Source organism: Falco cherrug, chromosome 1, assembly GCF_023634085.1.
Source record: "Falco cherrug isolate bFalChe1 chromosome 1, bFalChe1.pri, whole genome shotgun sequence".
NCBI lineage: Eukaryota > Metazoa > Chordata > Aves > Falconiformes > Falconidae > Falco > Falco cherrug.
The window spans coordinates 19,796,986-19,810,481 of NC_073697.1; the positions used below are offsets into that span (position 1 = coordinate 19,796,986).

The 13,496-nt window shown below is 41.2% G+C and overlaps 2 protein-coding genes across 16 annotated transcripts in view; both read right to left on the reverse strand.

Annotated features, from left to right (window-relative positions):
• The window catches only part of ADAD1 (adenosine deaminase domain containing 1), a gene marked incomplete at its 5' end in the record, with an annotated part of 32,662 nt that extends 25,656 nt beyond the window's left edge, over positions 1–7,006 (reverse strand). The window contains 8 exons of the mRNA XM_005433799.3: positions 280–517; positions 1,899–2,125; positions 3,768–3,938; positions 4,144–4,267; positions 5,023–5,148; positions 5,721–5,789; positions 6,340–6,507; positions 6,790–7,006. Of these exons, the coding sequence (XP_005433856.2) occupies positions 280–517; positions 1,899–2,125; positions 3,768–3,938; positions 4,144–4,267; positions 5,023–5,148; positions 5,721–5,789; positions 6,340–6,507; positions 6,790–7,006 (1,340 nt within the window). The remainder of the gene's footprint in view (positions 1–279; positions 518–1,898; positions 2,126–3,767; positions 3,939–4,143; positions 4,268–5,022; positions 5,149–5,720; positions 5,790–6,339; positions 6,508–6,789) is intronic.
• Positions 7,007–9,213: 2,207 nt separating this feature from the next.
• BLTP1 (bridge-like lipid transfer protein family member 1) overlaps positions 9,214–13,496 on the reverse strand; it is a 125,057-nt gene continuing 120,774 nt past the window's right edge. For all 15 annotated transcript variants that reach the window (XM_055700580.1, XM_055700563.1, XM_055700573.1 and 12 more), the window contains 3 exons: positions 13,314–13,448; positions 11,709–11,874; positions 9,214–9,925 (listed from right to left, as the gene is read on the reverse strand). In XM_055700580.1, coding sequence (XP_055556555.1) covers positions 9,709–9,925; positions 11,709–11,874; positions 13,314–13,448 — 518 coding nt within the window. In that variant the 3' untranslated portion in view covers positions 9,214–9,708. The remainder of the gene's footprint in view (positions 9,926–11,708; positions 11,875–13,313; positions 13,449–13,496) is intronic.

Here is a 13,496-nt window from a genome sequence, read left to right on the forward strand (position 1 = left end):
TTCTGTATTGTGCAAACTAAAACACTCAGTACCATAGACAATGGAATAAAGATACCTCAATTCAAAGAGCTATTTAATGTCATGTCTTGGTTTCTCACTGTAAAGTTACAAGATCTTTAAAATTGTATCTCATCAGGTCACGAAACACAGGAGAGTCTCTCTCATTTGGGTAATACTGTGGCCTCCACACATAGATTAAAAAAATCACTACTCCAGTGAGCTGGCACAAAACAATAAGGCTAACCATTATTTACAACATAACAAAGAGAAATTTCTAACCTTTCAATGGTTTTTCCATTTAATCCATCCACAACTTCCAGTGATCTATCTGGCAATGACCAATTCAAACTAAGAGACTTCTGTTTGAAGTCTACTTGAATCGGGTATGCAGCATTTACCATGTAAGTATGACATTTGTTGACCATATAAGGCATGGGAAGCTTTGATGTAAGTGTATCATCAACACGCTGGTTTATAGCTATTTCTAGCCCTCTTGTATCTTTGCAATTTCCATTTCCTATTAAGCAAAACAAAATCAAATTAAAAGAAGAAAAAATAAGAAAAAAATGAATGTAGATGTTTCCATTGGTCTACATAATATTCATTTTTCTACACAAAATTTGTGTTTGGAAGAACCAGTTCCAACATTCAGTTCATACAACAAAAACTGTTTCACAGTTTCTTCTCCAGAGGCATCATTATTTTCATGGGATGCCTCCTTTTTGGAACAATTATTCTTCATCAACTCTTTCCATTCCTTGCAGGAGACAGCATTAAAATAGAAGCTGCAACACAAACTTTCATGTTCTAGATTAGAAAATGTGCCAGTGAGTTTGCCCACATTACTCCATATCCAACAGTATTTCTGACTGCCGACTAACTAAGTATGCTTTGGTCCATAGCATCTCAAAGAACAGTCATAGAATTTCTATTAAATAGAAGGGCAATATATTATAGATCATTATGATTACTTTGAATACCACTTAAGTGAGCATATTAGAAGTGTTTCTATTTCTATTTAAAAGTGCCCAAATTTCCTCAGAAGGAACAGGCAGGCTTTCACCAGTTCTTGTAAGATCTTTTGGAGTGCTTCATAAACCTTGTTCCGTGCTAGAAAAAGAAAAGCTGCTACACCTTCCATGTCTGGGGAACTCAGACCATGTACCAAGTCTCATAGTACAAATATTAACAGGAACAAACACCTAAACATCTTCAGGATAATAGCCATTAATTTAATTCCAGCACATAAATAAAAGCTACTGAAATGACTTCTGATAATAGTACGGTCTTCCTGACTGCCGCTAAATCCTGAGAATTCACTTATCACCTTGGTAATCCCTATTCTTCAACATCTATTTGCATTAACCAATACCAAGGGGGAGGTGGCGGGGAGCACAGGCCATGAACACAACACAAAACTGAACAAAGACTTTGCAGTAGAGCTCGTAAGATACCCCAAGGTGAAACTGAGCACTTTCAGTTAAATACTGGCAGTTCTTCCACTGCTTGATTCTACAGTTACTTGACTTGTCACCTTAAAGTCACCATATTTGACTGAACAGTTGCCACAGCATGTGTCACACAGTATTTTCTCAACACCTAAAATTTAATTTGTTATAAAACAATGCTGAATTTCTTCTGTTACTCTAATACATAGTAAAGGAAGGGCAATCTAGCAAGCTAGAAAAAAACTGCATAAGGACAAAAAAGCAAGCCCGAGTTTTACATTAGAGCGTTTCAAAGATGAGCGGGAAAAACCCCACACTTAGTACCTTTTCAGGAAAATACTGTAATTCTTTAAAGAACCACCATGGTTTAGTTCATGTTTTATAAAATGTGGTCAAACTGGAACATGAAAACATACAAAGAAACCCCACTGAAATTCATATTATGCTTACCTACAAGAATACTGTTGATATACACTGGTTCAATGAAGTGACTCAGCAATGCTCCCTGAACACCAACCACTTCCCATTTTGTTAATTTGTCACTAGCTGACATACTGCTTGTCCTATCAGTTCTATGTGGACAACAAACAGTTAGGTAAATCTTGCCTTCTACAGTCACATGGAGGTTCAGTTCTTCACGAGCTTCATAAGCATAGATAGATCCTGGATTGAGATACCTAAATTAAGACAAAATGAATTTCAGTGAGAAACCACTCTAATCAGAGGTTATTGCAAAGTGGCACCTAATACCGTTTCTCAAAAAGCAATTATCAACAGGCACATTGCGTTCATTCAGTATGTGAAAATTTTAGAAGCACCACATTCAGCTGCTCAAGCGACTAGGATACTGAAGTTGGTGTTTAACTAAGAAATGGTAGTTCAACCTAATTGTGCAAACACTGAAAGAGATCAGCACATGCTGCAAACAAGCTATCACTTTGTGTCTGTACTACCACAGACGTTACTTGGATGCCGTTCATCTTTGGAAAAAGCAGCTGTAAGGTTGTTAATCCCCTTTAAAACAATTTACACTGCAATTCTTCAAAATATTTAAAACAAGGAGTTGCAACACATTAGGGAGACGAAACAGCAATTGTTCTGAAGCAAAACAAATTTTTCCTCCTTAACTACACAGGGATAAGAAGTCAAAGCCTGAAGCTTTGAGCTAACTCTCCCCAGTTTTATCATAACTTACAAAGTTATGATCACAGGTGCTTTTGCTTTACTACTTTATTAGAAAGCAAAAATTTAGTTCTGGCTTAAGTAACATACTACCACCTGTTCTAAGTGGTCATATTTTGCTACTCAGCGGACTGCTTGCAAGTAGCTCCCTTCTAAAAACAGTCTTTAAATAACTCTATACATAAGCAAACTGCTGTATAAGAATACTTCCCAGAGTTTGTTTCAAGAGAGCACAGACCAGAATTGCCAAAAAGCAAGAGAATAAGCACTGACACTGCGATCCATCAACTACAACAGAGCAGCTCACAAAGAGCACCCAGTCTCACCAGCTATTTCTGTGTAAGAGCAGGCTGTGAACTGAACATCATCTGAAGCCTTCTGCAGGTCTAACAAGAGGGGCTCCTCCCCCTGTCAGCACAGCTTGCAATACACTGCTCTACCTTCCCAGCACCCAAACACAGTATGAAAGCTGCTAGCTGTCTCACTTATACAAAAAATTTATGACTGGCTGATTTTCAGGGACATCATTCCACTGTACCACTGTAAGGGAACACAAAATAACGTTGCTCATAGTAACCTTGTAAAGCAGTGACTGCTGCTGCTAAGTGTCAAAGCTATTAAAGCCTTCAAAAATTTAACAAAAGTTTAGAAGTGTAAAGATAAGCATAGAAGTGTATTTGTCCCATCAAGTTTCTCTCGTTACCTTTTTTCTACAAAGCAGAGCAGGAACCTACTGCTTCAGTTCAAGGTTTTTTATAGCCTAGGCCCATGGTGCAAAGGATGACATTCAGTCACCACATCCACTTGCTCAGTGGTTAAATTAATGACTTATTAGTATTTTAAGAGTATCTTGGGAGGGGGGTTAACTGCTAAGTGGGTATCTGTAACAAACAAAGAATCGTTCTGAAGCTATAACCCACGTAAAAGGCTTCTGTATCGTCACATTGAGCTGTATCTCATACACTGATCACTATCACCCTGCACTATAATGCTTGCAAAACATGAAAAAAACCCACAGAATAGCCCCCCCCCATATTAGAAACATGTAACAAGGCATATTTTCCACACTCACAAATATGTTTGTCACTGCAGATAAATATTCCACTACAACACCTCTGAAAACACAAAGGCACTTACACCGGTGATTTTAACTGAGCCGTTCCTTTTGGAAGCTGATTTATGTAGAGATAGATAGCCGTATTTTGCTTTAGGGTAAGCAGCTTCGAGCCTGGTGGTGCGTGAAATACAGATTTTTCTGTCCTTGCTGGATTTTCATTATAGAACAGCAAAAGATGCCTATAAAAATATCTAAAAAGAAAGCATCAAGGCAAGCACAAAATACACTACTTAGTTTACAAATACACTGACATTCACATTTTATTCACACAATTTGAAAATAATCCAGAAGGTACTAACTATAAAATGCAAGTTCAGTTATACTGACATTTGTGAAAGTAAAACTGAGAACTGTCTGCAAGAGAACTGGTAAAACTATTTGTACACACATTCTTACCTAAGTAGAGAACGTCTTGCAGTAACAATGGCATGGCTGTCATGCAACACTCTTCCACAAGGTTGAAAGCACTGACTGTAATTACAGTCTCCTGTTCCTAAAGCTACAACTTCATGCCGTCCACCTCAAAAAAAAAAGCAAACCAAAGATAAAAAAACAACAAAACCCCACTGCATTTATTTTTACATGACTGTGGTGGGTTAAACTTGTCTGGCTGCCAGGTGCCCACCAAGTCACTCTCTCACATCCCCCATCCCCCAGCAAGTTAGACTCTATGATCTTTAAAGGTCTTCTCCAACCTAAATGATCCTATAAAAAAATAAAATAAAAAAGCTCATAGGTCAAGGCAAGCGCAGGCAGGTTGCTTGCCATTCACCACCATGTGCAAAACAGTCAGCCTGGGGAAGATTAATTTAATTTATTGCCAATTAAAGTAGGACAGTGAGAAACAAAACTAAAAGTAAAACCAGCTTCCCCCTACTCCCCCCTTCCTCCCAGGCTCAACTTCACTCCTGACTCCTCTACCTCCTCTCCTCCCTGCTTGAGCCGCGCAGGACTACTGGGAAGCATCCATTCCTACATGTTGTCTCTGTTGCTCCTTCCTCCTCACGCACCTTCCCCACTCCAGCATGTGGCCTATATAGCTGGTCTATAGAGCCTTGCTCCTCTTTTGAGGCAGCACAAGGAAACACTTATGTAGGTCTTGGATATTTGTACCACTGTAGCAGTTATACATTGTGACAGAGCCATCAGAACAAAGTATGTTAAAGAAGGAGAACTACCCCTTTACCAGCTCCAAAATGCGTTAATCTAAGGCTCTCTGGGAACACAAACAGCCTGTTTTCTGTCCCCCAACACTCACTATCAAAACAGACTTGCCTTTTTCAATGATGAAGGCAGCCAGTGAGCTGCCACAACTTCGGTACTCGGGATGCTTGGCAGTCAGTCTGTTAAATACTTCTTGAACTGTTTGTGGAAGTTTTTGATGTATAAGCTGTTCTCCTCCTAAATATAATAAAAGCCAGGAAAACACAAATTTGTCAGGCAGTGTGTTGTGGGGGGAAAGAGGACACACAGACACAGGACGATGACAATAGACATGATCAGTCGCTTAGCAAACTATAAATGTAAATACATGGTAGAAGCATATCAACACACTTTTGGGATTCTGAATACTACCACGATAGAGATGAATAAATAAAGAACAGGAATATCTGAACACTTTATGCTTTTATTATTCATGGTAGGACATCAGGAATGTGGATCAAGTCTGATCATCTACTTCACGCAGTATTTTGAGTAAGGACAGAAATTGTTTCCATCACAATCATTTCACCACTTGAAGCAATTTACTGGAGTTGTGTCTGATTGTAGACCCGACAGTCAGTCTCCTACTATAGTGACACTAATTCTTACAGCATTTTCAAAGACATGTTTACAATAACAGTAACTTCACTGAGATCAACTAAAGGTGTTAAAATGTTAAAAAGAAAAAAAAAGGGGGGGGCAGGGTGGCAGAGAAGCAAGCATTTGCTGGGTAGTTTGAATCAATAGAGAAGAACAAGACTACTCCTTACCAAAGCAGATCCTTGATACACAAACAGGGTTTGCTGGAGTCCAAGGCTCGGCAGGAATATGGGGAGGATCTAAGAATTCAACAAAATTTCAAACTGTGATGGAAATTCTAAATTTCAAACATGGATCTCACACTATTTCCAGAAAGTTAAAAGTTTCCAATTCTCTAAGAATTTTCTTTTGTGACTTTGAAATCCTTGTAAGCACAGAACCGTTTAGGCAGCAACCCTTAAAATAAGATAAATGTTATGGTAGCTCAATTCTTTTGAAAGTAGTAACTCAGTGTTGAAGACTTTTAATCACAAAAATTCAAAACCACATAGATCAACTCCACATTGCTGTTACCTAGTGAGTTGCAAATCAAGGACAACAGCAACAAATAAATTAATTCCTTCAGTATTCTGCACTCTGCTACAAAGTGATGCAACTCCTAATACACAAAAGACAACGGAAAAAAACAGTTTCAGAACCATACAACAAGTAGCTCTGCCTAAAGGATTCAAGAAAACTGACAGAGGCCCTGATACGGAAGCATTTAATAAAACTACACAGAGGTTTTGCATAGGAAAACCTTAAGCCATGCTTTTCAAGTTCTTATTAGGTATTGCTAAGAATATTTACCTGATTTTTCAAAAACCTTTGCCCCTCGATGTTCCAAGTTAAGTAGCTCATCAAGAGCCAGTTTAGCTGCATTGAATTTAGATTCCTTCTTGTTTTTCCCAAGTCCAGTCTTGTAGCAAACACCATCTATCACCGCACAAAAGGCAAAATAAGGACATATGATATTGCCTTTAAAGGAGGAAAAAACCCAGACATAATTAGTGACATTATTTTAATTATTCATCTGTAGCTTTATGTGCTTATATTCATTCCAGGGACAAGCAGAAAACAAGGAAGACAATTGTAGCAAAATACAATTCAAAGCTTTCACCTCCACAAGAACATTGGCAGCTTTCACTTTATGCACTTTTCACAGCATTCTGGTAGCAGCCAGAATTTTATATGATTCACCTGATCAAATTCTATACCTCAAGGACAAGCAAGTATTACTTTAAGAAATGAAGTACTTACCTGCCATGCCAGTTTCTTTCAGTTCCAGTTGTGCGTGGTGCATTTGCGCAAACTGATGCAAGGCAGATACTGGGTTCATTGCTCCCTGTTCATATCTTGCAATGAAGTCCTCAATGTCTTTCTTTGCAGGAAGTGCTGCCAATGGTGGAGCACAGGCTGCTTTCAAAATAAAAGGTTCTGAAACAAAATTTAAAAAAGGACTGAACACACTTGCTTTTTAGATGCTGCTTAGAAGAACAAAAACATTGACTCAAGCTCTATTGCTTTGTACTGATTTCTACACTGACACTAGCAATTCTGAAATGGCGCGTACCTCCTTTTTTAAAGCATCAAAGCTTTTACTTTGAGTACTAAATCTACTCTGAATACAATCAGATGTTACATGTCAAAAGAACATATATTCCCGTTCCCCTCCCTTGCAAACCAGCAACCAAATGGAAGTTGCTGATGGCAGATTCAAAACAATGGAGCCCATGGTTTTTCACACAAAACTGTGAAACTGTGCAACTCTGTGCCTTAAGACACCACAGAAGTTTTGGCAACCATGCACGCTATTCAAAAAGCAGGTAACTCATTCAAAGAAAAAGAAACACACCCACAAAGAACTGCTGAATACAGAAACAGCACCTCTGGCCAAAACATGGCAAGAGCTGCACTGCGCTGCACTCCCACACCAACGGTCCCCCCCACGCCCAATATTACCCACACCAGGAACCAGGACAGCGGTGGGGTGGGTTATTCCATCTGTCCTAGCACTGAGCCCTTACGCTCTTCAGTAAACAATGTGAAGCAATTCAGCCAAGTCATAAGAGGCTTCTACCAAATCTGAGGGGTCCTGAGGCAAACCTACTCTTCCGAGTTTTACAAGAAAGACAAATTCTTCCAAGGAGCACACTACTATCTGGACAGTTGTCTTTGATGTGGAGGTCTCCCATAGAATAACCAATTAACATTTCCTGCAGCATCTGCTTCTGTGAAGGAACGATGTGTTCTTTCAGATTTAAGAGAAAAAACCAAGTCTTTTTCGCTGTATCAACTCAAGGATGGATGGAATCTCCAGCCTCAAGACTACCACATACACACGCACAAGCACATCCCAGCCATGAACTAAAATAAACAGTTATCTCCAAGTGTCATCAATAGGTACCTTTACCTCGATACAGCTATTCAGAAAAGAAATAATTCAGAATACATCCTAGGGTATCTAGAACTGCAGTTAAAGCTGTTTTTCAATGAACTCTACGAAAATTCATGCAGCAGCACAACTCCTGTATTCTGGCAGCCTCTACAGCACTGTTAATGTACGACATGGAATTTGTAACAATGAGATGTTGCAGACTACCCTGCCTAACCCACAACAAATCTCTAACAAAGTACCAGCACGGAAGGACGGAGACAGAAGGTCACCCAATGCTGGAGAAGTCATTTAAGAAAATACTGTGGTAAAAAAGAGTGGCAGAGGGCTGCAACCTTAAAAAAAAAAAAAAGGTCGTTAAGTTACTTTCGCTAGCATTAAAAGTGCATTTCAATAGCTAATCCCTTCGTATCAACCTAAAGCCATACCTAACTTTTGCATCACCCCTGGTGCGGTGCCCCTGTGAGGCGGCTGCCGCTTGGGCCTCACAACAGCGGGCCGGGCGGGCTCCCTCAGCGGCGGCTGCCTGGGGGCCGCGGCGGGCCGGGCGGGCCCCCTCAGCGGCGGCTGCCTGGGGGCCGCGGCGGGCCGGGCGGGCTCCCTCAGTGGCGGCTGCCTGGGGGCCGCGGCGGGCCGGGCGGGCTCCCTCAGCGGCGGCTGCCTGGGGGCCGCGGCGGGCCGGGCGGGCTCCCTCAGCGGCGGCTGCCTGGGGGCCGCGGCGGGCCGGGCGGGCTCCCTCAGCGGCGGCTGCCTGGGGGCCGCGGCGGGCCGGGTGCCCCCCGGCGCCGGGCCAGGGCCGGGGGCGCCAGGGCTCGGCGGCCGCCCGCCGCCGCTGCTCATGCCTGGGCCGCCTCAGGAGGCCGGGCGGTGGAGTGACAGGACGCGGGAGCCGCGCCGCACACTGCGCTTCGCTTCTGGCAGCTCTTCCCTTTCGCCCTCCGCGACCCCGGCTCGGCAGCAGCCTTCCCTCACAACTCACGGCGCCCGGCCGCCAAGCGGCTGGAATTAAAAAGGGCGGCGGGACGGCTAGCCCTCGAGGGACCGAGGCAATTACCGCGGCCGGTCCCGCCCAGCTCTCCAGCAGCAGCGGGCGCTGGAGGGCGGGAAAAGGCAGGCGCGCGCCTCGCTTCAGCCGCGGAGGGCGGGAAGAGGCGGCGGAGGGCGGGAAGAGGCGGTCCTTGCCGCCCGCCCGTCCCTGCCATGCCAAGTTATGCCAAAAGCAGTTCCTTGATTAAACAAACAAATACCACGACCACCCCCCACCCCACCCCCCAAAAAAAGGGGCCCTGTACAATAGTTAAATTTTATTACAAGTGTAATAAACGTAATGATTTTTTTTTAGCACTAAGGCAATCACAGTTTCATAAGTTATATATATATATATGTATACAATTTACACAAGTCTACATTGACAAATCAATTACCAGTCACATCAACGAGGGGTTTGTGTTATGGCAAATAAAGTTTATGAAAATTCACAGTTAATCTGCAAGTATTTTAAAGATGCAGGAATCATATTGCACGTAAGAAAACGGTGGATGCCGAGGAGCAGATTTACAGTGTTCCAGCTATTCCTTCACAGAATGTACATTGGTCATCATCATGCAAAAACTTCAAATACAGAATGGTATCATGTACCACGGTAAACAGTTACTCACAATGTAAGTTTTAAATAGAGTAGCAAAAAAGCTGTTAGGTTTCTCTTTAAACCATATTTAAATTCTTAAAATATCATAAAACACTTTGATAAAATCAAACGGAATTACAGTTGTCACATTATCTTCTTAGTATTCTTCCTTGTCTTTTCCTTTCTTTTCCTTTTCATCCTGTAGTGCAGTACCGAGTTTCTTTATAAGGACTGACAACACTTTGTCCAAAGGATCCATGACACCGCGCTGCAGCCACTTGGGAATAGTAGTCCTCGCATGGTGAAAGCCCAGCTTCTGGAGGATGTAGTCAACGCCAACAGGATCAATTTTTCTCCCAGTCCATGATATTAATCTAGAAAACAATAAACAGGGGACAATCTCAAATATATAAATATAGCCCCTGGCACTTGTGCAAACAAACATCTATTTTTACCATTGTTACCCCTGACGCACTTGCATCCAACGGGCATGGCTTCAAACTTAATGTACACAGGTAAGCTGAAGATGACCAATGGAATGACCTTTCAAAGGAAGAGGATGCTCAAGGAGGCAAAAAACCAGGACCAGGCTGCCTCCAGACGATGTTTGAACCCATGCATGCTTACTGCTAACACAAAATGCCCACTGTCAGGATTTCTTTGGCCTGCATTGATTTGTTGTTTCAATACGTGAATGAACACTGAGGTCCTCCAGCAGTGTCAGCAGAGGTGAAAAAACCAAACCAACCCCAACACAGAGAAAAGTCATTTTCAGCGATTAAAAGTGTATATTGAGAGCAGCAAGTTGCTGCTGTACACGCTGTTCTTTTGTGGTCAGTTGAAACTGCCATATAGCAAGTAGTACATGATACTTTTTTTATTTTAAGGTGACTGCTTAAAGAAGTCTTAAAGAACTGGAATGCTGAAAATGAAAATCTGCAAGATGAAAAAATACACGGCAGAAAGTGAATGGACTGCCGTAGCACAGAGTGAAACACGGTAATCTGTGGTCCTTAATGAGCTTAATTTTACTGTATCCTAATTTTGAAGAACCTCCAACAGGATCTTTAATCTCTGTAATTTCTAATCTAGAAATTAACTGATGCAATAAATAATTGTGTTATCCAACACTTGTCATGTCCTGTAGCCGGTATCTTTCATAGCAGTGCTAACAGCCAAAGACAAATCCGTAACACATCTGTGCACAAAGTTTGGGCCAAGCTGACTCCAAAGCGTAATCAGAGATGATGCTAAAAACTGTAAATTTCACTAAGGCAGAGATATAGAAAAATAACATCAAGTATGACTCATCAAAATGACACTCATTGCTAAGTCTGCAAGACTATGCAGCCTTTTTAGCTGCAAGCATTTCATCAAGAGGGAGAGAGCAGCAGCTGGAGTATAGATGCGAGTAATGAGTTTAATTATTGCTTCTTAATTAAACACATCCATGTAGTTATTCTGTTTTTCCCATGAGGCTTTCATTTCTCCTCTATAAAAACAGCTGGGAGATGGTGTGAGCAGTGTAATGACAGTACGCCCAGAACATCAACTCCCAGATTTTGAGTTGTTAGTTTAGTAGGGAACCTTTACTGGGTTTGGTTTCTTACTCCTTGTTCTCCCACAGACCTGTGTCCTTTAATAGCAAGAGAATACTAGTGTAAGGTTGTCACTTGTACAGCAGATTTCATTTGAGGTTGACCTGATTATCCCTTAGGCAGGAAAGGAAACTCAGCCACGTGTCAATTAATGGACTAACAGATTTTTTTCTTGCCAGCATCTCATGGGAAGTCTGCAGTACAGTAAGTAGATTGCTTTCCTCCTATTCTTACCTAGGAACAGTTTTACATCCTAAAAGCTCCATTGGCCTAACTCAAGATAACTTTAAAGCTATCTGGATAACTTTAAAGATTACTTCAAACGTTTTAAAGTAGCCTAACATGGTCCCACAAAATCTTAGTCATCTGTTCAGAGCAGAGTTCACCATGTATTAATCCATTTAGTCCATTTTTATTGTTAGATCTACAATATCCATGTCCACATGATCAATCCTTTTAGGAGCTGAACAGCATCAACTTGGAAACACATGTCATTTGCAGGACAGTACCCACAGGTAAGATGCACAGACAAGAGAGTGCAGGTAAGCCTGCTTGTTACCTGAGTGTGGGTTCCAAATGCCAAGTATTGCACATAAATTCTCTCCAGTCGACTGTAGTGTAAGTAATGCTTTCCTCCGCCTCTTTGTCAGCGGAGCTGTCGTCTAGAACACCAACGGAGTTTTTCTGTCCTGGACGAGCAGCCAAAATGCGAGGAGGAAAAATTGCTACAAAACAGAAAGAGGGAAAACCCCACCCCAAGTCAGTTACAAGCATCTCACTTGAATTCTCTTTGCACATCATTTAAATAAAAGAAAAGCACAAATTAAAAAAAAAAAAAACACACCACCTTGTGGTTTGGTTTTACAGAATTTCTGGCAAACAGCTTTGATTTGAATAAAGTGCTAGTAAAAAATATCTTATGAAAACTGTAATAGACACTGGATAATACTGGAATGTGGGATTCTTCCTTCTCTCTGCCAGCCCAAGGCATCCAGATACAGGGGCTTTCTTCCAAATTCAATTCAACAAAGCATATATATTACATTCCATAAACGAAGTACGGACACACTCCTGGTATAGAGTATTTTTATGGACTGACAGAGTGTAGTCTCTGAGAAGGAGGACGGCGGGGGAATAGTTAAGTTAAATCTTTGTCCTGAGGCATCAAGAGGACAACCTGAACCCAGCTCTTATTGTTTATTCATCTTAAGCCTGCAAAAAAATCTCTGTTTGGTGCACTTCACAAATACATCAAACTCACTTGTCTTCAATTTGCTTTTCTTCGCAAAGACCACACATTGCTTAAGAATGCATGCACCAAATTTCAATGCTGCAACTGAACATATTCACGTGGAAAAGGTAAAGCATTCTGAAGTCTGAAAAATGCATGTCTCAAAAGAAACACCACTGATGAAAGGACTGCAATACAAGTAATGTAGCTTCCTAAAGCAGTTTGCATCTGCACATAACATCTTACAAAAGGAAAGTTAAACTAAACACCAGGTGTCAAAACAGGAGCATGATTATGACTTGTAGTAACCAGCACAAGCTCATCAATAGTGGGTAAGGAACAGAAATGCAGGAGTATGTCTGTTCTCTGCAGCACACTCCATGTAAGTGCTGCAATGGAGCTGAGCTGACTGAATGGGTTTTGAACAACCTACTGTGCCCACGCAGTGTAGCAAAGCGTGCCTCGCTGAGTACAGCTCCCTACACAGTGGTGGCACGTCAGTGTAGTGATACTACAAAGCTTTTAAGTTTGCCTGCAACCACTATGCTTCCATTCCTACAGGAGCTGACTTAAAATCAGCTCAAGTATTTTCTGAACATTGTTACGCATTTTGAGAAGTGCCAAACTACCTCTTGGCTTTCAGTCCAAAATAACCCAGAAAAACCTTTTTGTTATTGTATGGTTAAATTTCACTTATCAGTGATTGAAAGAGCTAACTATCATTTCATAGCATGAAGTTCAGATTTCAAGAATAATTAATAATATTTCTGATTATTTCAATGGCAGCAAAGTTAGGCTTAACTTTTTAAAAATTAAATCAATTTTTAACAAGTCAGCTCTTCATAAAAAGTATGATTTATTTCCTACTGAATAGTCTGACAACTGCAGATTGTCACACAAGTGTTACCTTTTGTGGTAAAGGAAACAACTTACCTTTTTCTTTTTCTTTTAGATAAGCAGATACCAAGTCATGCAGAAACATAATCAGTTCAGCATCCATAGTCACACAAATGTGGTCTGTAAATTCAGTTACTACACTGCACTCCACCTTTGGTTTAACACTTGTATCTACAGTCAGATAAAAGCAGTATTAATACGCTTCTAAGTACAGATGGT